Source organism: Gymnoscopelus braueri, assembly GCF_963280865.1.
Source record: "Gymnoscopelus braueri genome assembly, chromosome: 1".
NCBI lineage: Eukaryota > Metazoa > Chordata > Actinopteri > Myctophiformes > Myctophidae > Gymnoscopelus > Gymnoscopelus braueri.
In genome coordinates this window covers 28,795,647-28,819,654 of record NC_137603.1, presented here as the reverse complement: position 1 = coordinate 28,819,654, position 24,008 = coordinate 28,795,647, and the positions used below count along the sequence as shown (strand labels likewise).

Genomic DNA, 24,008 nt, shown 5'->3' with positions numbered 1-24,008 from the left:
CAGGTGGGGGAGAGGAACAGAAAGAACGACAGATAGAACAAGAGAGAGAGAGACAGAAAGACACACAGAGAGAGAGAGAGAGAGAGACTTAATGTTTAGAGGTGGAAAGAGTATAGGAAGGGAAGGGAGGATGAGTTTGTAGCAGTTTTTTTCTTCTTTTTTTGGTGACTTATCAAAACTTGCAGTGAGGTTTTTGGCTTTTGGCCGAGCTACGGTAAAGGCAGAAGGATAGGCAGTGGTGAACAGTAAAGGCCTTTGCAGACAGGGTGCGATTTTTCGCACGAATAAAAAGGACAATATCATTTTTTAAAAGAACACATGGTCGTCATGCACACTGGCTCCGAATTTGCCGTGCGGTAAGTGGCTGCGGCGGTGCGTTTTTTTTACAATTGAACCCAGTTCGATTTGTGCGTCTTTTCGCATGCGGTAAAAACGGATTGACCAATCGCACCCTGTCTGCAAAGGCCTTCACAGAGTACATTTACTTGAGTGCTGCACATAAGTACATTCTTTTTGTATCTATACTTTACTTGACTAATTGTACTTTTGGGTACTTTCACTCCACTACATTTCAAAGGCAAATATTTTTTACTTTTAACTCCACTCCATATCTCGGAAGGGAAAAGGTACATTTTGATTTTGATATAGCAACAAGCTCACAAGCTTCTAGATCTGCTATTTTCACTATATCGACCTTTTTGGAAACTTTCTGGAAACTCTTTGATTAGTTTTTGGGGGTATCATCGCTTCCAATTTCACTTGTTTAACCTGTATCGTCACTGAGTTCTCTATCCTGAAAATTGGTATCCCGACCTGAAAATAAATGTTCTGTTTAATAAAGAGCTGGAGAGACATGGAGACTCCTGTTACTGAACAAACACTCTATAGCAATGAGTACTATCAGAATATAGAGCTATTTAACACTTATTCTAACCAAAGAAAATCACTTACCCTACCTTTTTAAGTACCAGTATTTTATTTTTATTTATTTTTTACTTTGTTTATTGGGTTTTTCCACAGCAGGATTCAGCATTAAAAGCATATGATCAGGTACATGAAAGCAGTACCGGTATTTTTTAAAAGCATGTACTTTTGCACACTTAAATATTCTTTAACACTCCAGTACCTTAACTCAAGTACAAATTGGACTGAACAATGTTCACTTGTGGTTGAGTATTATTTGACCAGGATTATCTACCACCACTGATTAGAGGACATTCAGATTCTCTGTGAATTCCACTGACAGAACTCTACAGGTTGCAGTCAGGGGGAGAAGGAGGACACAATAGGCTTTGGTTGTATTCCGTTATCTTCACGCTCTCCTGGCTCCTCTGTTACTGTGTGCTTGCAGTGTTTTCTTTAATTATATGGGGTGGGATTTTTGTTCAATTTCACACTTGTGCACACATGCAGCAATTATTTCTGATAAGTGATAACGATTCACTGAACATTAAATGAGTTTGTGTGTTTGTCGAGTGGGCAAGCATGCATGCGTGTTTCTGTCTCTGTGGCACAGAATGTAGCTTTGTGTGTGACAAACTTCTCACACATGGAATTCCAATTAGCATCAAACATGTTTGTGTGCACTCAAGATCTTAATGTGTGCAGCCCTACTGTATATTTACCTTGCTTTTTGTGAACTCTTGTGCCCTTGACCATCGTGTGTGTGTGTGTGTGCGTGCGTGCGTGTGCGTGCGCACAGCTGTCAGAGCAGCAGTTAGTTGCGAGGGAGGAGGTGCTGACCCTGCAGAAGGAGGTGAAGAATCTTCAGTCGAGTCAGAGAGAGACGGAGGACGCCTTGCAGGCAGAACGCCAGAGAAGCAGCCAACTGCAGCTGGAAAAGGATAGCGTTCTCTCACAGGTCTCGCGCACACATGCAGGAGCAAATGCACGTGCATGTACATACAGTACAATGCTTGCATGTATATGTCACAGGGTGAATGGAGAACCAGGTAGATTGAAGACAGAGCGCTCGTTTTTAGGCACGGGGCGAGGCGGGGCTTTTCGAGATAGGGTTTATTAGCGAGGCTCGCGAGGAGGAGGAGGAGAAGGAGGACGCGGCACTGCGAGGCGGGGGTTTATTACGTGAGGCGAGGAGGAGCTCCTCCTCGCGAAATAAACCGTCCTCCTTCTGAGAAGGAGGACGGTTAATAAACCGTCCTCCTCCGAGGAGGAGGAGAAGGAGAACGCGGAGAGGCGGGGCTTTGATGTGCCGACGCGGACCTGTTTTGTTGTTCCCCCCCACATAGCAACCAGGAAGCTACGCTAGGGGAACGCTGAACACGCGTGCACACGCACACGCTTGTCCACGACGGAGGCGCGCCGACAAGTGGAGCTTGAGGCCGAGGAAGCGCGCCCTCGCGCCTCCAGGCGCGAGTGCCCGCGCTGACCGGCCGATGCTCCACTTGTCGACTCAGCGCCGTTTGAGTTGTAAACCGATAGGGACAGAATAGTTCTTTTCATGGATCACTGTGTGTGTGTGTGTGTGTGTGTGTGTGTGTGTGTGTGTGTGTGTGTGTCAGGGAGAAAGTAAAACAAAAGCCAGAACACAATAAAAGTATCTTAACAGTCCTGCTTTCAATAAACCAAAAAAAGCATGAGCGCGTGCGTGTGCGTGTGTGTGTGTGTGTGTGTGTGTGTGTGTGTGTGTGTGTGTGTGTGTGTGTGTGTGTGTGTGTGTGTGTGTGTGTGTGTGTGTGTGTGTGTGTGTGTGTGTGTGTGTGTGTGTGTGTGTGTGTGTGTGTGTGTGTGTGTGTGTGTGTGTGTGTGACTGTGTGTGTGTGGTCGCAGCCATATGTTTGTGCACAAGCCTGGCTTGTGGCTCCCTCTAGTGTTGCTTCTACAGAATTGCTGGGTGGGTGGTAAAAACGAACGCGCCTTCTTCAATCTACCTGGTTCTCCATTCACCCTGTAACATATATACATACAGCTACAGACATGTACACATACACATGCATGGCTGTGTACACATAAGCGCTTAGTGTGTACTATACAGTACTATACAGCAGTGATTCTCAACCCTTTTAATTTCAAGGATCCCAAGTTTAATATGCATTATACCACGGCCCCCCATTTGATACGATTTTTATTAAAGGACAACTTTGGTTTTTTACAACCAAGGTTTATGTTTTAGATTGTAATTAAAGTAAATAAAAGATGAGTGTTAAAAATGTTAAATTTACTGCTTTCTATAGTTTTAGCAATTTTCGCGATATTTTTTACAGTGGGCGGGGGCATTCTGTCCGGTGGCTAAATATGTATTTTTTTACACAATAACCCGGCATTTTCTTTATTATTATTTACAGTAGCTCTTTTAGCCCCCAATAACTCACATCTGGCCATCAAAGACCACAGGACCTTTTTTGTTGTGTAAAAAAGGCATATTTAGCCACCGGACAGAATGCCCCCGCCCACTGTAAAAAATATCCAGAAAATTGCTAAAACTATAGAAAGCAGTAAATGAAAAAAAAAAACACTCGTATTTTATTTACAAGCTAAAATATAAACCTTGGTTGTAAAAAACCAAAGTTGTCCTTTAAGCATGTAACTATAATTGTCGCCGCGATAACAAAAAGTCTCGATATTATCGTGGGCTTGTGACCTCATGTACGAGGCCGAAAATCTTACTGTTTTTGTTTGAAGAGCAGAGGAAGTAATGAGAGTGAAACAGCCTGGCTGTGGCCTAGACAGACCTCGTGTTCACAGCAATCATATGTGCACATCATTGGCTTTAGCTTAGCGGCTAACTTAACCACTGAAATGTTCTATTCTTATTAAACGGACCGGAGTTACAACTGTACATGGACCGTTTTTTACCTCTACACAAAATTAATTTGCCAATTTACAAGTTCACAATTCGTTTCAATGTGACGTGTTGTGTATGTTGATTTTTAAAGCTTGTAGATCTGCCTTTGATCCCGGCTTCGCAAAGTATAAAATTCCATCACAGCCCTACTACACTATACATACAGTACATACTATATTAAGCCTGATTTGTACTTGCAAACGCATGGTTGCGCATCGTATCTCACGCCGAGGATGGCCGATATACATAACAAGCCCACCACACATTACAGCGCAACACATTGAGGGCTTGTGGGTCTGCTAATTTTGGTGCGTAATATATGCCTAAATTGGCATAAATTTATCTATTACTGTATATCGTTGCAGTTGGGCGAAAACCTTGTACGTTCAAAACGGTTACTTTTCAGAAGATTGAGAAAATAACCTTTGTGCCAATGGATCCAATGTAGTTATTATTTAGTCTTGTTAATACTTTTAATTTGTTAAATATTTATAAAATCCACAGACAGACAATATCAGACTTAAAATCCACAGACCTATTTTGGGCATCTTTGCATAGGCAAAGATTTTGTGCATGCAAAGTTTGTCACCGGTTCAGCAGTGTCTGATATTAGCTGTACACAGACACACAGACAGGGCCGAAAACGTAATCTCTGCCTATCGGCCGGGCAGAGATAATGATCACAATGCAATACGAGGACTTGAATAATGTCTTAATGGCGTCAACCTGTTTGTATCTCCACATTGTATGGTTTGGAGGGATGGATCTGATGCATACATAAGTCTGTTGTACGCTTTCACTAGGGAAAACATTGGTTTAACACTTTCATGTCACCTACAAAGCCTCAGTTGAGTTGACCCTTCATGAATGATCAAGTGTAAAATCCATGTTTGAAGTGCCAACACTCTGCGGGTGGTTCGCGGGGGGGGGGGGGGTCTCTGCTGTGTACCCCTCAGCCTAATGAATTCTGTTCGAGATAATGGTCGGTGCAGGTCTCACAAGGGTGGTCACGCGTTGCACGCTCTCTCTCTCTCCTCTGTGGTGTCAACAAACAGTGCACAGCCATGGAATGACAATTAGTATGGTTTAATTAGCGGCGCCCTGCGTTGCTCTCGGCGCTGTTTCTTCATTTATTTTAATCTTGTTTATGCACCTTGATTGTTTCACAATACAGCTTTTTTTTAATTAGCCCAGATTGATGAAATTGCATTGATTCTGTATCCTTATTAAAATGAACCCCCCCCACATACTCTCCTCGGTTATTTTTCATAATTAATGGTACAGTGTGACGACACGAGTGTGCGTGCGTCTGTGTGCGCGTGTGTGTGTGTGTGTGTGCATGTGTGAGTGTGGGATATTAGTGAAAGCTTTGCACATTTTGTAATCAAGTGTTTATTATTATTTATTGCAGAGGCTGTCAAAGTGTAGCGCATTGACAGGCGTTTTATGAGTTTGTGGAGGGATCTGGTGTGGCATGATAGATGCAGCGTGGTGACAGTTCTGCTGCTGACTATAAGCTACAGAAGATGAGCGACTAATGCCTCATTTATATATAGCTGCATGCCGGTGTCGTGCATTGGAAATAGCAGATCTACAAGATTCACCACGCATCGTCACGTGACACGTTGTGAGCTTGTAGGTCTGCAATTTTCGGTGCGCGCCAGTGGCGCGCAACTAAGTATAAATCATCCGTTAAGTGTGCTGTAAGCGTCATGTGTCAGACACTGATTTCTTTATGTTTCGTTTTGTTTTGTCTTTCTTCACAGACAGATCTATGGACCCCCTCTCATTCTCTCTCCGCTCAGTGGTGACCTTGGTCCGTAGGCCTGATGCATGTACTTGTGCATGCGTGTGCACATGACCATGCAGGCAGATACATGTGCATGCCCGTACAGAATCTCATTCCAGCCCAGAGCTCTTTTAATTTTGATTGATGACTCCGTTTATCTTCTGCATAACACCCTCCTCCACCCTCCGTCTCTATGTCTCCCCACTCTCCATCTCTTAGCTCCTGATTCCTCTCCCCCCCCACCTCACACCTCCCCCCAGTTTGAAAATGATATTAGAAACAAAATGAGATTTGAAATTTTATGTTTGACAAGCGACTTGATGAAAGGGTTTCATTGCTGGGCCTGATCCATGGAAATGTTATGCTAATAATACTGCTGGCCAAGCGATCTAGTTGGAAATTAATCAGAGGGCTAGAGCTGCCGGAGAGAGAGAAAGAGAGAGAGAGAGAGTGTGAGGGAGGGAGGGAGGGAGGGATAGGGAGAAAGCAGAGGAGAGAAGAGACAGAGAAAAGGTATGGCTGTGCTATAAACACCCCTCCCCCCATGTCCTTCCCTCACTCCAGCTCTGAATCTCATCAGAAATAGCCATGGGGTGTTGTCTGTGTGATGAGGTTGGGAGAGAAATAGGGAGTTAGAAAATTACACTGCAGCTTAGCACTGATTGATGCAGTAATGTATGCAGCCATGCAGTGAGCTGCCGTGTTATGGATTAGACCTCCCCCTCCTCCAGCAGTCCTCCTCTGCAGGAAGGAGGACATACACGTACGCACGCACGTGTGTGCGCGTGCACACACACACACACACGCACACACACACGCACACGCATGAAATCAACACTCACTGCTCTTTAGCCATATTTGTCCCACTGTTATTATTCTATCTCTCCTGTTTGGCTGTCTGTGCTGTCTTGGCTGCATGTATCACTTCCATCCACATGCTGTATTATTGGTATGGGTGTGTGGCTGCCTGTGTGTTTACATGGAGATTCCACAGACAGCCTGTGGCAATTCAGACTCGGTACATCTGTTCCTCTCCTCTCCTCTCCTCTCCTCTCCTCTCCTCTCCTCTCCTCCGCTCTCTTTACTTACTCTCTCTCTATCTCTCTCTAAAAACCCTGGGAGTCATCATTGCACTCAAGTCACTAATGGAGTCATTATCAGATTTCGCTCGTTTAAAACAACACAATTAGTGCTCAGACCTTAATGATGTTTGCAAGTTAAATGCAAACTAATCTGGTTTTTTCTCTCTCTCTCTTTATCCATTCCCTACTCTCTTCCATTCCTCTATCTCACAGCTCGGTGCTCAGTTGGAATAAAGAGAGTAAATGAATCACTGAAGTGTCTTGTGGGTGTGGATATGTGTTCATGGCCGTACGCTTCCCAACCATGTTACGAGTTTGTGTGTGATTTATTATTTTCACCCCGAGAGACATCTGTTACACCAAGTCCTTATTTTTGTAATGCATCATCAGCCAGAGGGGAAAAAAACAATATTATCCCATCTGGGATATTGTACTCTGGAGTCTAATAATCTAATGTACTGTACAGTAGAGCCGGTGACATTAAAGTGCCGGTGAAGCTGCAGGGAGGCGCTTGGTGTGCGCAGTACACCGCATTACATACTGTACAGTATGTCTGTCCAGGAAGCCTCACATACACGCACACTCAATGCAAAAACAAACACTCACACATACTGCACTCATAGAAACACTAGAACATTTTGCAAATCCATGAATATGTATTTTTTTTTAAGCGAACATTTTTAACTCAAATCTTTGCTTCTGGAGGTCCCTGGAACTAAATATTTTGAGATGGGGGTCCGTGGCCAAATACATATAATTTTGGGGGTCCTTGAGATTAAAACGTTTGGGAACCCCCTGCACTCACACGAGCGCACACATTCACTCACTCGCTAACTATCCCTTTCTCCTGGCCCTGCTGCGTTACAGCGGGCCGACCACCAGGGGGCAGCGTGTGCGATGCGTGGAGAAGTGCAGCGGTGGCAGGCGGAGGTGCAGGCGCAGCGGGAGGGAAGGGAGGCGGAGGTGGCCGGGCTGCAGGCGGAGCTCCAGGAGGCCCGGAGCAGGCTGCAGCAGAACCGCGCCACCGTAGGATACCTCCAGTCCGACCTGGAGCACACCCACAGACAGCACAAGCTGGCCGAGGACCAGGTGGCTGTCATACACTACAGTGTCACACAAAAGTAACAAAAAATTGCTGATCTGCAAGCTCGGCTATTTTGGCATTTGAATCCTGAAACGTAACAGTTTTTGGACATACATGAGGTTTCCACGCGACAGCAACTATATACTGCTGTGGAATGATTATGGAAAAGGTTTAACTGCTGTAGGTACATACAGTACCATTACATTATAGTTCACTAGCAGAGTACAATAGCATCTCCATATTTCAACTTTTAATGGGTTTCTTTCTTTTTTCTTTCTTTTTGCAAATTAATGCCATATTTTGTCCTACAAGAATTTCGCCCCAAAAGTAGCAAAAATAGCTGATCTGCAAGCTCACAACACATTGCGCTGCGACACGTTCTGAACTTGAAAATGTGCTATTTTGTAGATTTCATTTTTGATGCATTTTGAAAGTGAAAGTGGTTAAGTGTGTCTGTGGGTTTCATAAATATTTAACCAATGAAAAGTATTAACAAGAGCTTGTGACTAAATAATAATACATTGGGTCCATTGGAATACACATTCTTTTTTCTATTTCCTGAAAAGTAAGGGTTTTGGACTTACAAGTTACAACAGCAACAATATTGTAACTACAAACTCATATCTGTCACTGCCTGTTCCAGGCCAGTCAGAATGAAAGGCATGTGCGATCCCAAGAAGCTGAGCTGAGCAGGCTGAAGGCCAGATTACGGGAGGCAGAGGGCAGGACCGCGGACACGGAGGCCCGACTGCAGCCTCTCTCCAAATCCCTGGAGCTCCTCACAAGCGAGTACCAGACCTGCCTTAGTAAACTGACCCAGCAGGATAGCACTCTGCAGGACCTGAAGGAGGCCAGGGCACAGGTCAGCTCCCGAGCCAGTGAATGCCTGGTGGTTCCCTTAAAAGTGTGTTCCTGTGTGTGTGTGTGTGTGTGTGTGTGTGTGTGTGTGTGTGTGTGTGTGTGTGTGTGTGTGTGTGTTTGCACGTGCACGTGTGTGCTCACGCACGCCTGTGGCTTCTTCCCTGTCTGACTCTAGATAGACGGACGGTCAGACAGACATTTATTGATCCTGAGGGAAATTCAGTTGTCATAGCAGCACCGCATTAAGCATGAAACAAAGATATTGGTAAGGTATAGAGAACAAGTGCAGAATAGGTACTGTGGTAACACTAGTAACAAAAAAGAGTTACAATATAATATAAAACACATTATAAAGATGACTTCAATTCTGACCTGGCCTTCTGCGCCTGGGCTGGTCAGGTCTGCATAGAATTCAAGATCTAGGCTGGCTGATCTATCTATCTATCTATCTATCTATCTATCTATCTATCTGTCTGTCTGTCTGTCTGTCTGTCTGTCTGTCTGTCTGTCTGTCTGTCTGTCTGTCTGTCTGTCTGTCACATCTACACATCTGTCACAATCACAACTAAAGACTTTTAAGGCAGTTTGCTGCTGCCTTTGAGTAATTTGTATTTCTCTTCTGCACTGTAATTGTATTTATATACTGTATATGTGCAAAACAGGCCACTCCCGCAAACTTTTGAAGCCAATCGTAGCCGATCAGGATGGAATATGAAAATTCGGACAGACTGTAGGCCTTGATCGCATGACTATAGAGATTGTGTACCGATTTGCGTCTGTAGGGATAATTTCAAAAAAAGGTTTGAGCAAACACCGGCCTCCTGGTGGTGCTAAAACAAGCTGATGTGAAGGTGCAGAGGTTCTCCCTTGCCCCCTGGGAGTGTGGGTGCAAATTTTTAAGTTTCATGCCGATCGGTCAAACGGTGCCGGATATTAGCTGCTCACAGACAAACACACAGACACACGGACAGACAGACGGACAAGGGGCGAGAAAATAGTGTCCGGCGGTCCGCGGAGACAACAAATACATCATAAAGCATGAGTATTGCACAATGGATAGGGTGTATTCCCTACTTGCATCGGTCCAGACTTGCATGGCTCAGAGTAGGGTGCCGGTTTAGTGATTAAGCATAATGTCTATCAACATCAAAGTTCTACATTGGCACAAAAAGGCAAAAATGAAATAAATTTTTAAAACAATGAAACCTCCCTCCCCACAACTATACACTGCTAAAAAAAATTAAAAATTTAAAAAACACACAAAGGCATCAAACCATCTAGGCAAATGCCTTGTTTAAAAGAAAATGTCAACAGACTGTGGTGCTCTCAGATGTTCTGGGAGGGCATTCCAAGGCCGAGGAGCGGCTGAGCAGAGATCTGTCGATCTCTGATCTCTGTTCTGTGTTCCGTGGTGTGTGTGTCTTTACATCCCAGGTGGCGGAGCGTGAGGAGCAGGCGGTGCGTCTACATGCCCAGGTGGGGGCTCTGCAGGCTGAGTTGAAGGCTCGTGTCGAGCAGCTGGAGAGTGGAGATGAGGCCCTGAGCTCCCTCAGCCGACGTCTCGGTGACACTCGGAGACAGCTGGACAGCAGCCGCAAGCACAGCCACGAGTGTGAGCTGGTCATTGGCACCCTGAGGGAGACCAACGCTCGGCTCAAGCAGCAGGTCAGTCTTGACTCTCACAGACCAGGGATTTTGGCCACTGTCCCAAAACTGACAGGTGTCAGTGGACTCATTAACCCGGCCCCAGTAATACTGGTTCTGAGCTAGCTGAACACAATCGCTGTTCTACCAGACCATAGAAAGATACAACAGAGCTACCAGGGAGGTGTTGCCAAAAAACACTACTAACATGAATGTTATACACAGCATGACTTTAAGCCCTATTTCTGTACTGTATGATGTTGTAGTGGATAGTAGGTTTTTACAATTATTTTAACCATTTTCACCTACAGTATAATGACATGCCCAAAATAGGGACGCCAGGGTGAAAGTGGTTCAAGAAACTATGTGGTCAGTTGCAAAACGATGCACGGTCAGAGTTGAATCATTCAGCCACTAATTGGTCCTCTCGGATGACTGGAGGTCATAATGATAGCCTGTCTTTTCTTCGCCAGAGGTGAATCAGAAAGCAGCGCTCATCCTCGTAGCGTGGTGGGGCCTAGGGGCTGGGGACCTCACTAAGTGTTCATTCTGATTCCTCTATTGATCGCGGCCATGACTGCCACACGACAGGGGACACGATGAGAAAACACTTACAGTGTGAAGAGCAGAGCCCAGCCCTCTGTGCCTGGCAAGAGGGAGTTCTGGAAGGGGGGTGGGGGTTGGGAAGGCCCCTGGATTACCTACATAGGTCAGTGAAGAGGAAGGATTGATGTTTTGATGAAGGTGAAGTTGTATTGATGTGTGGATGTGGCCGCATGTGTGCGCGCGCGCGCACACACACACACACACACACACACACACACACACACACACACACGTACCTGCTCATGTACGTTGGAGTGTTCCTGTATGTACGCATAAATCTGTGTGAAAGCGTGTGTGCATACGTGCGTGTGTGTGTGTGTGTGTAAGAGAGAGAAAGACAAAGGACAGAGATGGCTCTGTGCAGTGAAGGGGTAAAGTGGAAAGTCATGCTGGGGGTGTGCGTGTGTGTGTGGGGAGAGAGGGAGAGTATGTGTGTGAAATAATGGGTGTTGAGCCCAGTGGTGGAGCAGTACAAGTGGTTGGAGGTCTGACAAGGCACTTACCTCCATCAGGTTGTGGAGTGAGGAGGTGCTGCTCCCTAACACCCTCCACTATCACACTGATCCCCTTCTCCATCAACCCAGTAAACACACGTGGAATGACACTGGCCTTTGCCCTCTACTACTCACTGCACTGTGAAAGTGTTGATTTAACTCTGAGAGTTCACAAATTAAACCAAATGGACCTATGGGTTTGGTTCTGCAGACCCATTTGTCATATGATGGAGGCATTGTTTATTGTGCCTGGGCGTGCCTCCCTTCAGTTGCGTCCATGTGCGTCTGCCTGCCCTCGATTGAGCATATTCACATGGTGTGTTTGGGTCTGTGTGTATGCATGCACACACATACAGTACATACCATCTCATGTTTGTGTGTTTATAACTTGATACTGTGTGTGTGTGTGTGTGTGTGTGTGTGTGTGTGTGTGTGTGTGTGTGTGTGTGTGTGTGTGTGTGTGTGTGTGTGTGTGTGTGTGTGTGTGTGTGTGTGTGTGTGTGTGTGTGTGGGAGAGAGAGTCTAATGCTTCTAATGAGAGCAGTGTCATCATTATTCATGGTGATACATTACCCATGTAAATGTATAATTTGTCAGTTGATAGTCTGATTAAAGTTTACTGACTCAAGGTTAAGATTCCAGCACAAAGTAAAAATGTAATCCACATTGTGGCCAGCAGCAAAATCAAAAAATCGCTGTTGTGTGAAAATGGTTAGGATTCATGTATACATATTATTTGTATGAAAAGGTTTGAGTCATACCTAACATATATGCACAAGATGCTGTGCATTAGGAGAAACATAATTTTAGAAAACTAAAACCCAGAATTAGCTGATTTACACGAACCACTTCCTCTTCCTTACCACTGATTTACATACATAATCATAAATAATCAGATAACGTGTACATTTCACTGTTTCACTGCCAGGCAGAGGAGCAGGAGGAAAGCTTGGTGAAGATGCAGGCAGACTTCTCCCTGTATAAAACCTCCCATGTCCGCTCCAACAGTGACTATAACTCCCAGCGCTGCCTCATCCAGGACCTACAGCAGGTACAGTAGGATGACTTTACTAAAGTGATTAATCAATTACTCGCCACCCAGCTTCCCTCCCCCGAACACGTATTGTGTTCGTATAGACGCCTGACAAAGCCGGATGCACCATGGTGGATTCGAACACACAACCTCCATGGTGGTGGGCAGGGACTTAAGCACTGTGCCACCCAAGCGTCTAAAAAAAACAATCATTGTTACAGTATGTATCTAGTATGTTCAGCATTGACTTATTTTAATTGATGAATTGATGGGCATTTTATGGTTTCTTTTCAGATAGGCCAGTGTGAGACAAGGCAAGGCAGTTTTATTTGTATAGCACATTTCAACAACAAGGCAATTCAATGTGCTTTACACAGAACATGATGCTCAAGTGTAGTAGACAGACACAGGCATAGTTAGGCTACATAATTTACCCGTGGATTAGATTAGAATCCATGCATTTGTAACGAGGGAACTCATGACGGGTGCAAATAACTTGCCTGAATCATTGTTGTTTCTACGTAGCTTCATGTCGTCAAAACAAGTTGGCTGGTGCAAGTGACCTTACCATTTCTGAGTCATCCAGGACACAACGTGTCTGTCACCAGACTGGCACTCAAAAAGGTCCCATACCCAAAGCAGTGACTAATTGTTTGTTATGTCAGCTCTCGTCGTGCCCGTTTGCCTTTAATGGAGTGTAGTGTGGCGATCCATCAGGCTGTCGAGCGCGCCCCGTGTCAGCTGAAGTGGCCGTGTGTCAGTGGAGCGACCGTGTCGCGACGCTGTGATTTACTGCCCTGCTCGTTGTGCCGCGCCACGCCTCGCCTGCTAGCCATGCAACCCAGCTTCATTCCTCTGCTCTCCTCTGTACTCTTCTCCCCTTTCCTCGCCTTTCACTGCACAGATTGATTACCGGCGTGACTTGGGCTCGAGACGCCCGCCATCTTCTGGCAACCTTTTAGTGCTGTTTTATAGATGGTTAGAGCACCTCGTTTGGCTATTTATACATCTGTAAGTGGCCATGAAATATAGATTTGTCTTGACGGGTGTCAGCGTCGGAGCAGAGGAAATGGGGGCCCCGGTGACACCTCGTTATTTTAATGGTGTGAGATGAAGGGGGCCGAATGGTAGGACCCCCTCTTCCAACACGGCTAAATTATACTATTTTTATTTCCATTTAATGTTTACACCCATATTTTTACTCAACGCCATCAGCCTGTTTTCTTGTTGTTTTGACTGGCGCTGAGAGGAAGGGCAGAGGGAGGAATGGGACGGGGGGGTGACTGGAGATGGCAGGCGCTCACACATGCTCTGTGTGCTCTGGGTGAAAGTCAGGCGTGTTCACAGTGAAGGGAGGACCATCAACAGTAACAGGATGCGTGACCTGTCATCCGTACACACACACACACACACACACACACACATCACAATCCGTTCACACCCGATGGTCTCATAGGTAATTAGGTGCTGGCACCCGCTCAGTGCAGCATGCTGGCTAATTGAATAGTTAACACATCAGAGGCAGTCCTGTGCTGATTGGAGGTGACACCTGTCAGGAAGGTGCTCTCTCTCTCTCTCTCTCTCTCTCTCTCTCTCTCTCTCTCTCTCTCTCTCTCTCTCTCTCTCTCTCTCTCTCTCTCTCTCTCTCTCTCTCTCTCTCTCTCTCTCTCTCTCTCTCCACCCCGGACGTTTCCTGCTCTGCCAAATACATATATGCCATCTTTGTGGAAATGCCAAATTAGGGGGCATGCGGCAGAGTGAGTGTGTGCAGTGCAGCAGGTGTGTAGATGGCCCCGGGGGCTGGAGGAGGAGGACTGCTGCTCCTCTGCTCTGTCCCTCAGGTGAAGATCTGTAAAGCTCCGGGCAACCATCCTCCCTTCACCTCGGGGCATTGCCACGGGTATGTGACAGGAAGGTGACAGCTCCGTGTGTGTGTGTGTGTGTGTGTGTGTGTGTCTATGTGTGTGTCCGTGTGTGCAGGCCGTCTCCAAGTCACGAGAGCAATATGCTCAAGGCCACCAGGAGCTGAGTGTGCTCCAGAAGGAGGTCCATCAGCTGAGAGAGGAGGTGTCTGGACTCATCCAGCTCAGGGACAGCGGTGTGGCAGGTAGAGACACTGCAAACATGCTAAATTACTATCTAACCCTACAATGATTATTTCTGACCACATAACAGTGACATTGTACAAGGTTACATGTGACTATATATGAGTTTTGCCTGTGTGTTTTTTTTTCCTTTTCTTCTTGTTGTTTGTTTGTTATGCAGAGGTGTTGCGCCTGCAGGAGGCGAGGGACAAGCTCCAGGCGGAGGCTCTCTTGGAGGCCCAGCGCAGGCAGCAGGAGATGGCAGCTCTGCAGCAGAAGGTTTCCACTCTGGAGAAGGATCTGGAGGCTGCCCGCAGCCAAACCACACATGGAGAACAGGTGCACTACACACACACACACACACACACACACACACACACACACACACACACACATATGCGTGCGCGTACATATTATGTATCGAGGCAGGTGAGGACCTCTTCACCTTTAACCTGTACCCGAAGGACATTATACAATGAAAACAAATTTGTCCTCACACATTTTGATATCAGTAACAACACACACACACGAGCGCTCTCACACACAGCCACACACAGCCCCACACACACACACACACACACACAGCCACACACACACACACACACACACACAGCCACACACACACACACACAGACACACACGCACAGAGACTCACTCTGTGGCTCTTCTTCTTCCCAGGCCGTGCAGAAGCGGGACCAGCTCCTGCGGCGTTCGGAGTCGGACCTGTTGGAGGCCAGGGAAGCTCTGCGGGGCAGGGGCGCGGACGTGGAGCAGTGGGCGGCCGCGGCGCGCGGCCTGGAGGCAGAGCTCCAGCGCAGCAGGAAGGCCGGCCAGCAGAGAGAGGCCCAGTGCAGCTCGCTCCGAGCCCAACTGCTGCAGCGCACGCAAGAGCTGAAGGAGGCCCAGGCCCGCTGCAGGGATACTGGTACACTGGTCAAATACCGGCTGCTAATTTAACTCTGAGAGTGTACAAATGGCAAGCATTAGAGATAGCCTACATACAGTATCAATATCTCTGTCTCTTTCTGTCTCGGTCAGTCGACCAGTGACTGAAATGTCCGGCTAAATCTTCTAGAGATCGTTGACAGATATATTGGCTGCGCTGTTCTTTTTTCTCCCGTCAGTCTGATAGTCCTTTTGCTTTTTCCTCATGACTTTGAGGAGAAAGGGGACTACCTGGATTCTGTCATCAGGACAGAGTAAAGGGCAGAGAGAGATATAGAGAGAGAGAGAGAAATATTGACATGATGTATAGTAGGGAGAAAGGGATGAAGGAGGGCAGAGACAGTGGCAGGGTTTTAGCAGCGAGCCAGGTAGCAACCAGTGTTGTCTTTAATGCGACATGTGAGATGGTCAACTGTTTGAGTGATGTCCCTGCTGTCTCAGCCGCTCGCCTGCAATGAAACTGCCCTTCAATTCACAGCCCAGGGTCTTTTGTGTAATCCTCACTCTACACACACACGTGCGCATTCACACACACACACACACACACACACACACACACACACACACACACACACACACACACACACACACACACACACACACACACACACACACTACTCACTCTACTCGACACACACACAGAACCATGAATGCACGCTTTTATGCTCATGAAAATACCGAAAAATATGATATTCTAGTGAAAATAGATCTGCTAGATCTTGTAGATCTGCTATTTTCACTATTTTGAAATAGGCTTTAAGTTGCTTCACAAATAACTTTTTCCCTTCCACAAAATTACAAAAGTACAATGTTTGTCTTTGAAATGTAGTGGAGGGAAATTCATCCAAAAATACAAAGATACTCTGTACTACAAATTACTGTCCACCACTGCTCAATTCATCATTTGGCCTCTAGTGGGCTCACTTACCCATGTTACATTGTGTGTTCATGTTCCCATGTCCCAGGCCAGGAGCTGGCACAGCAGGAGGAGAGGGCCATGCTGTTGGAGGGCGGGCAGCAGAGGGCCCAGCAGCAGCTGGCAGAGCAGGTGGCAGAGGTGGTGAAGACGGGACAGGCCCACAGGAGGCTCCAAGCAGAGCTACAGAGGCTAAAGGACAGGCTACACACTGCAGAACATGAACTGCAAGACTACAGGTAGATATACTGTACTACTGTGCTGTATACTGTTAAATCCCCAGTGTTCATTTTAACTCTGAGAGTGTACACATGGTGCCATGTGAGTTAAATTGAGAGTTACATTTTAATGTTTGCAGTTGACAGAACTCAGTCATTCCCTGACCAAGTCCAACATGCTATATCTGCCTACACCTCCTACCCTGTAAAGCAATCCTATAGACCTGGCCAGAAATGTCTAGGTCTATGCTAATGACATTTCATTATAGTTGCTTTTTTATGTTCCATGTGATCCTGGGTCAATACGAGATGACAACAGAAGTCTTATTCTGCAAGCCTTTAAAAAAAAAAATCCTGCTGTGCGTCACACGAACATTCTCTCAGTCTGCTGTAGCTGCTGAAAGAATGCTTTGGCAAGGCTTTCCGGCACTCTCGCCCAGGCCCCCTCCCCTCCCATCCCATCCCAGCCATGTGGACTGTGTGTGGGCCAGCCGCTCAATAGGCGGATCATTCCAGGTCGGGGCCCTCTTGTGAAATCAGATGTTTAACTGGCCAAGAGAAGAGGGACGGGAGCATCTTAACCAGCACCTCGCCAAAGGTCTCCTGTTCACTCAGGCATCAGGGCCACTCTTAACACGCCCGCTGCCTGCCAATAGACATTAGGGAGGATTTAGTAATTAAGCGATAGGCTGAGGACTAAATTGGGTGTTTGTGGGCTGGCGAGCCACCCTGAGGTCCCTATAGCCATGCAGATAGGGGATTCTAATTGCCAGGAATATTGATCAACCTGGTGAGGGGCTGTGCAGGGATCTCACTGGCCATCGATTAGCTGTTACTGCGGCCCGCTTGTCAATGGAACAGGGAGGTGAGCACTGGAAAGGCTCTGGGCTTTTCCCACACTCCCCTCCACCACCCTCCCACACACACACGCACACACGCGCACACGAGCGCACACACACACACACACACACACACACACACACACACACACACACACACACACACACACACACACACACACACACACACAGTCAGTGACACAGCATGTTGTGAATAAAGCTTTTGCTTACCCATCGACCTGGACTTCTGCACACTCGTATACACGCACGTACGTACTGTATGTACACACGTACGTACGCACACACACACACACACACACACACACACACACACACACACACACTCACACTCACACTCACACTCATACACACACAGCGTACCTTACGTCTATCATAGAACGTCCAATGGTGTTTTTTATCTTTGGAGATAAGAAGGCAACATTTGAATTAATTAATTTAACCTTTATTTAACCAGGTGAGTCCCATTGAGATTGTAATCTCTTTTACAAGGGAGCCCTGGCCCTGAAAGCAAACAAGTAGGGACTACAGCATGAAATACAATAAACTGTTCAAAACAAGAGTGTTAATAGCACATGTATTAATGTATGTATGGTTATTCATGAGTTGCTGCTGTCTGAGTTCAGGAGTTGGCAGGAGAGAGAGCACTGAACTGGGCTGCCGCTTGAAATTTAATTAGCTGCTTCAACTGGCAGTAAATAGGCTGTGGTCACCCTTGACACACACACATTGATTCTGATTCCTCTGATTCTGATGCCATCACGTACGCCCCAGTGCCACTTCAGCATCGCAGGACAACACGCAGTACCATGCTACACCGTGTGCAAGCACAATTAGTGCAACCCCCCCCCCTATGTTAAAGCTTGGTCAGATTACAGTACATCTGTTACACATGCTCACATACTGTAGCCCTCCACTGATGTAGTTTATTGTTTGACAAACAATGCTTCAATCACCTCTGTTTGAGGGAAGGAAATGAACAATGTGAAACCAAATTCACTGTCCATTAATGAGTACATATTTTTGAGTAATTTTTTTAAGCAACCATTTGTGTGTTGACAATAGGTTTTAACCACTTAAGACCTTACATATCGTATTCTCCGTCGTTCGATTGTGACGCGTTGCGAGCTTGCAGATCAGCTATTATAGCTATTTCTTTTTTATTTCCGCCTATCATGACAAAACCAAAACAGGGACGGCGGGTTGAAAGTTGTTAATTAATGTTGTTGTTACAACAGTGCAGGATTTTTTTACTGGCTTCCCCCTTGTTTCAGGACGCAAGCGGAGCATCTGGGGAAAGAGGCAGATGAAAGCAGGCAGGCCCTGCTCAGCCTGCAGCAGGAGGCCTCCAGGCACAAACAAGAGGCTCTGCAGCTCCAGGGAGAACTGACGCAAGCCAAAGATGAGCTAAAGGCCAGCCAGCAGCAAGTAAGACCCCTATTCATCTGTACCCTCAATAGTACCCTGTACCCTGATTGATACGAAGGCTCTTTCATTTTCAATTTCCATTGCACAATAGACGCAGTAATTGTATTCTATTCTGGACGTCATCCCTCAACCACGAAGCACATTCCTGGAACAGAAAATACAAAGTTTACATTTTATTTACTGACTTCATTGTATCCCAAGAAATGTTTTGATGGTATTTGCTGGCATTTTACATTCCTGGTGGAGGCCAAGTGAAGAAGCGCTATGGAAGGGATGCTATATGGCACCCTCTCTAACCTGAGTCATTTAGAGCCTATTACAAAGCATCAATATATTGATTGAAGCGAGTGTCTCAGTGTACTGCTCTGTAAACACATGGTTGGCTGGGCTGTGCATGTTTTATCTGCTTGAATCTTATCAGGGTCGGAATCTTTTCATTTTCAATTCACTTAATCACAGCGACGTTTGGCCTCAGAAGGCCAGATGTGGAAGCGCGTAGAAATTCACTTTCTCACCCGGTTTGGTCGATACTGAAGGAATTTTACAGAAAATAAATAATAAACCTATTGTAGTTGAATATTGTGGATAGCAGGATGTGGTTAAAAAAATACATAATTACGTGATAAAGCATGTCCCCTGTGTGCTAGCTGGAGGAGCAGGCTGAAGCCAGACGTGCGCTGCAGGAGGAGCTGTTGGAGGAGCAGGTCAGACAGCAGGAGCAGCATGTCAAGATGGTCAGCTGTAAAGACAGAGAGATTCAACAGGAGGCAGACAGAGAAAGACTCCAGAACAAACTCAACTCAGCTGACATTCAGGTCAGTCTGTCGGAGCTGTAGCCTACCACGCCCTACGCTTTACAACACATGGAGTTGTGCAGAACTTGTTGTGATTTGGGGGCATTCCAATTCATTGTATTGGTTTAAAGGAATAATGCCCTTCTGGAAAAAAAAGGATCTTTGATGTTGCATTCAAATGTATGTAGCGTAGGGCTATGATTCTCATGCGAGAGGTGGATTCAAATACCAGATCAGCCCCCACTTGTTACAACAACATGAATCAGGGTTTGTAACAAAAGAGGGAGGTAATGTATCTTCTTTCTTGCTGTAATTAACAAATTAAAGATCAAATTATGTTTTGCGCAGCTGAATTGTTTAGAACCACCTCTAAACCACATTCAGGGAAACATACTTTATTTTAATTTTTATCATATGATATGACATATAACATGTTTGCCGAAATGTGCTCCTGAATACATTAAAACAAACAAAACCTCCTGCAACATGAACTCATACTAGACTATGCTCTACAAACACGGACAATTATGAAAACCAGTCTTAACCATGATCTGGCCATGGACTAATTTACCAGACTAGACAAATACTGTACAAATTAGATTTTCCTGTGAAACGCAATGTACTCATGGGTTCACACTTTGATAATGAGGTGCACTTTTGACGTTTGTGGAATTTGACAACATCAGCCTGCAAGGTGAATGTCATCACTCTTATCCGAGTGCCTCAACAATCCAAGGATACCTGGTCACCTCCATCTTCGTCCTCGCTGACTGATGCACCCCATCTATACGCACCGCGCAGATTCACCCTCCAGCCACACTCATATATTGAATTAGTTTCTGTCTGAATTTTGTGTTTCAAAACTAGTAATTATTTTTTTTTAACCCCAGAGGAAGCCAACGAGAAATGAGTCAGAGCCGCACAAGTCAAGAAATTGTGAGAATGTATGGCTTTCCACCAACCAAAGGGACACAAGCCTGAAGCATAGCAATTTACCGACTATTCATCAGCTAGCAAATTAAATCACACCACACATGACATCTTTTAGAAAGTTAAATAAATCTGATGAAAAAGTTTCTCTCTCAATTACCATCTGAAATTAATCTCCTTAATCCCAATTTGATCTCTTTCACGCATATAAGGGTGTATCTTTCATCTGCCCACCCATGTGATTCAAATCTCCAGCGCACAGAGTTAAGATGGCACATGGTTATCAAACCTCCTATGTGAAATGCATGACGCCCATGTTGTGGCACGAGATAGGAAGCTGATAGAGAGGAGGGGAGGGGAGGGGGTGGGGGCTGAGGGGGCACAGAAGCGTAGATCATCATCTGTTTTGTCTCCCCTCCATAGCTGAAAGAGCAGGAGAGAACCATCAGCAGTCTTCAGGAGCATGTGACAGAGCTGCAGAGCGCCATCCAGAGGAAGCAGAAGGAACAGGCAGCGGGCTGGGTTGAGCTGCAGCAGTCCAAGTCTGAGCTGGAGAGCCAAGAGGCCCAGAGCCAGAAACACATCCACGAGGTCAGACGTCATGCACTCTGGCGTTGGTTGTTTTATTTACAGTGTAGCATTAAGAGGGCTAGTGTTTCCGCGGCTAGTGTTGCAAATTACTGGGCTGATCGGTTTATGATTATTATTTATTTCTTGTGCATGCATACTGCCAAATAAGTAAATCCCTGAATATTTTTTGATATATTGTGAATATTGTTTGGTGTGTGTGTGTGAATAATTTTCACATTTGGTGAATTCATAATCTCAGATCGACCGTACCGCCGTCCTTCCATATTAGCACATTGGCTGCCAAGGACGTTTTAAAACGTCTTTTCAAATCCAACACTTGCCTACACGTTTTACTCGATGTACTTACTAGATGTACTGCTCCATTGACTTGCTGTTTAAAGTATTTGGGAAATATTCTGTATCTCGGCTCCTGTGTATTTTTGTCGAGACATGCTATTTTCAACGGCTTATAACAAGCGAACGAGAGGTGAAATCCTCTGATTAGATAAATATTCTGTGACTACTTGAAAAGGTTAGAAAATCGTAAAAAATGCTGGCAGAGGCTGCAGCCTGTTTTAGAAAACCCCTGGCAGTGAATGTGTTAGAGAAAGACTGACGTAATCACAACGTGTGTGTGTGTGTGTGTGTGTGTGTGTGTGTGTGTGTGTGTGTGTGTGGATGGGTGCATACTACATGCATGGGCCTGCGTGTGTTCGGTCGTACCGTATACCGCGGGGTTGGGAGCAGCTGACGGTGAGGAGTCACGAGGTGGCCGGCCTGCGCAGTCAGCTGTCCCGTCTGCAGCAGAGGAGCGCCCGCGTGGCAGAGGAGGGAGCCGGCCTGGAGGAGAGGAACGCGCAGCTGAACGCAGAACTCGCCTCTCTGCAATCCACCAGCAGGCAGTCGCAGGAAGAGGTGAGGGTTTTCCGGGTGTATTAACACGCGCTTTCAGAGACCCAGCCAGCCATGAATGGAATGGGTCCTGTATGGTACTCATCAGGCCTAGTTACCCACCAGCTCAACCACTCTGAGCAGCACTTTAACCGCCCCATGGCACCACAGGCCGGGTAGCACATGCCGCGATGTCTCAATTCTTCAACCTTAAAGCGTTCTATAATAGGCAGGAAAGGAATCTCATCTCCTCTCTCAACAATGGCTATTAGTGTAATATAGGCATATAACTGTGAGAAGAGCACAGTGCCTAGCTCCTTCACATAGAGCTCTGGTCATTAGTGTAAAGCACGGAGGCCCCCTGAAGTAGAGACTTAACCTCCAGGGGTCACGCTGTTCTCTTAATTGTACACCAAAGGCAATATGAAGTTCTGTTGTCAGAGAAAGAGGTGAGACTTGTAGCAGGGCCCTTTTCTATGTACTGCAGAAAACTGATTAGATAATGAGATGCTTGCCCCAACTCAAGGCCTGGGTGTAGGATAGGAAATGTATCCTGTTTGCACACAGTAATATCACTGCATAGTGCATACTCATGTATGTGCTCTACAATATCTCCTCCTTGCTCAGATTGCCTCTTAGCTGAGCTGTGCAACAATAGACCCCTTTCAGCAGTTATTTTGACATGAAATAGTAGGGTAAGTTGTTACCAATGATACTATTTAAGGCTATCTTTCATTCACATCAAAAAGAGTCCGGGTGCTGCTATTGTGCATATTGTGCTTGCTGGAAAGGCTCTGCTACACTAAATGGAATGGAAGCTTAATTTGTATCATTGGCAAACCCCTATTTCATGCGAATATGGCTGCTGTGAAAAAGGTCTGTCCATGTGTGTGTGTACTGTATGTATGTCACTCTGTCCTCAATAACTAACATATCGTGCAGTTTGGTTGCCAAAGGTCAAAGTTGACATTAAGGAGACAGAGCCCGCACACCAAACTATGTCAGAGACATCTTTATTTGAAGAAAAATTACAACATTTCGATCCGAAATGGATTGAAACATTTTGCACTACCTCCTTATTTGTTTTGCTTTTTAGCTCAGCACCCACCCACGGTTGATGTGCGTATAGTTAGGTATCCTTCAAAGGTAAAGTTGGCCCCTTTTGTTAGTATCAGATATGTACTTTTGTTTGGGTAGAAGTTGGTGTACACTGTATTGCTGCTTTGCTCTCTGCCCTACAAAGACATCATTTCTTGTATTGATGCGTGTGTCAGCAACAGGCACGTCTACATGCATGTGCAATTTGTTTGCAATGCATGCGTGCGTGCGTGCATGTTTTGGCGCGTTGCGACTGCTGAACCGAGAGCACATCTCCTCACATCTCATCTGTAAGGCCTGGCGTCAGCCTCCTTTAAGTACTGTCAGTGTTGCATGGTAATAGCAGTGCTGCAGCTCTTCTTAATTGGGTTTGGGAAACGCATCCTTGTCATTTTGCGGTCAGCAAACTCCACCAGAGAAAATGAAGTGCACAGCGCTGCCACCTCCTCAACCCCCCACGCTGCCAGACTAACAAAAAAAATAATGATTCTGTGCTGTGTGTGTTTGCGTGTTGCAGCTGTCTGTTTGCACTTTTTTTTTTGCTTTTAAAGATAATTGCTGTTGGCTGTGTGGCGGCATCAGAGGAAGGGCATTAACGATTCTCACTGGCCGTGAGGAAACCGGGCTGCAGGAGAGCAACTCATTTTGCAAGCCTAAATGTGTGCGTGCTTCTGTGGTCTTGTTTGTTTATTTTTGGTAGATATATACCAAACAGTTTTTATGTGTTTATGTGGTACAAATTGTGTATGCAGCCTAGAGTGTGTGTGTGTGTGTGTGTGTGTGTGTGTGTGTGTGTGTGTGTGTGTGTGTGTGTGTGTGTGTGTGTGTGTGTGTGTGTGTGTGTGTGTGTGTGTGTGTGTGTGTGTGTGTGCGCGTGCG

General features: G+C 45.9%; 1 protein-coding gene across 1 annotated transcript in view; it reads left to right on the top strand.

Annotated features, from left to right (window-relative positions):
• Positions 1–24,008, top strand: part of pmfbp1 (polyamine modulated factor 1 binding protein 1) — a 190,411-nt gene that overhangs the window by 151,782 nt on the left and 14,621 nt on the right. Inside the window, exons 16-28 of the mRNA XM_080432673.1 lie at positions 1,703–1,861; positions 7,544–7,765; positions 8,404–8,622; positions 10,056–10,286; positions 12,294–12,416; positions 14,379–14,505; positions 14,664–14,821; positions 15,161–15,407; positions 16,393–16,582; positions 18,693–18,846; positions 19,494–19,661; positions 20,994–21,161; positions 21,888–22,055. Coding sequence (XP_080288799.1) covers positions 1,703–1,861; positions 7,544–7,765; positions 8,404–8,622; positions 10,056–10,286; positions 12,294–12,416; positions 14,379–14,505; positions 14,664–14,821; positions 15,161–15,407; positions 16,393–16,582; positions 18,693–18,846; positions 19,494–19,661; positions 20,994–21,161; positions 21,888–22,055 — 2,334 coding nt within the window. The remainder of the gene's footprint in view (positions 1–1,702; positions 1,862–7,543; positions 7,766–8,403; positions 8,623–10,055; positions 10,287–12,293; positions 12,417–14,378; positions 14,506–14,663; positions 14,822–15,160; positions 15,408–16,392; positions 16,583–18,692; positions 18,847–19,493; positions 19,662–20,993; positions 21,162–21,887; positions 22,056–24,008) is intronic.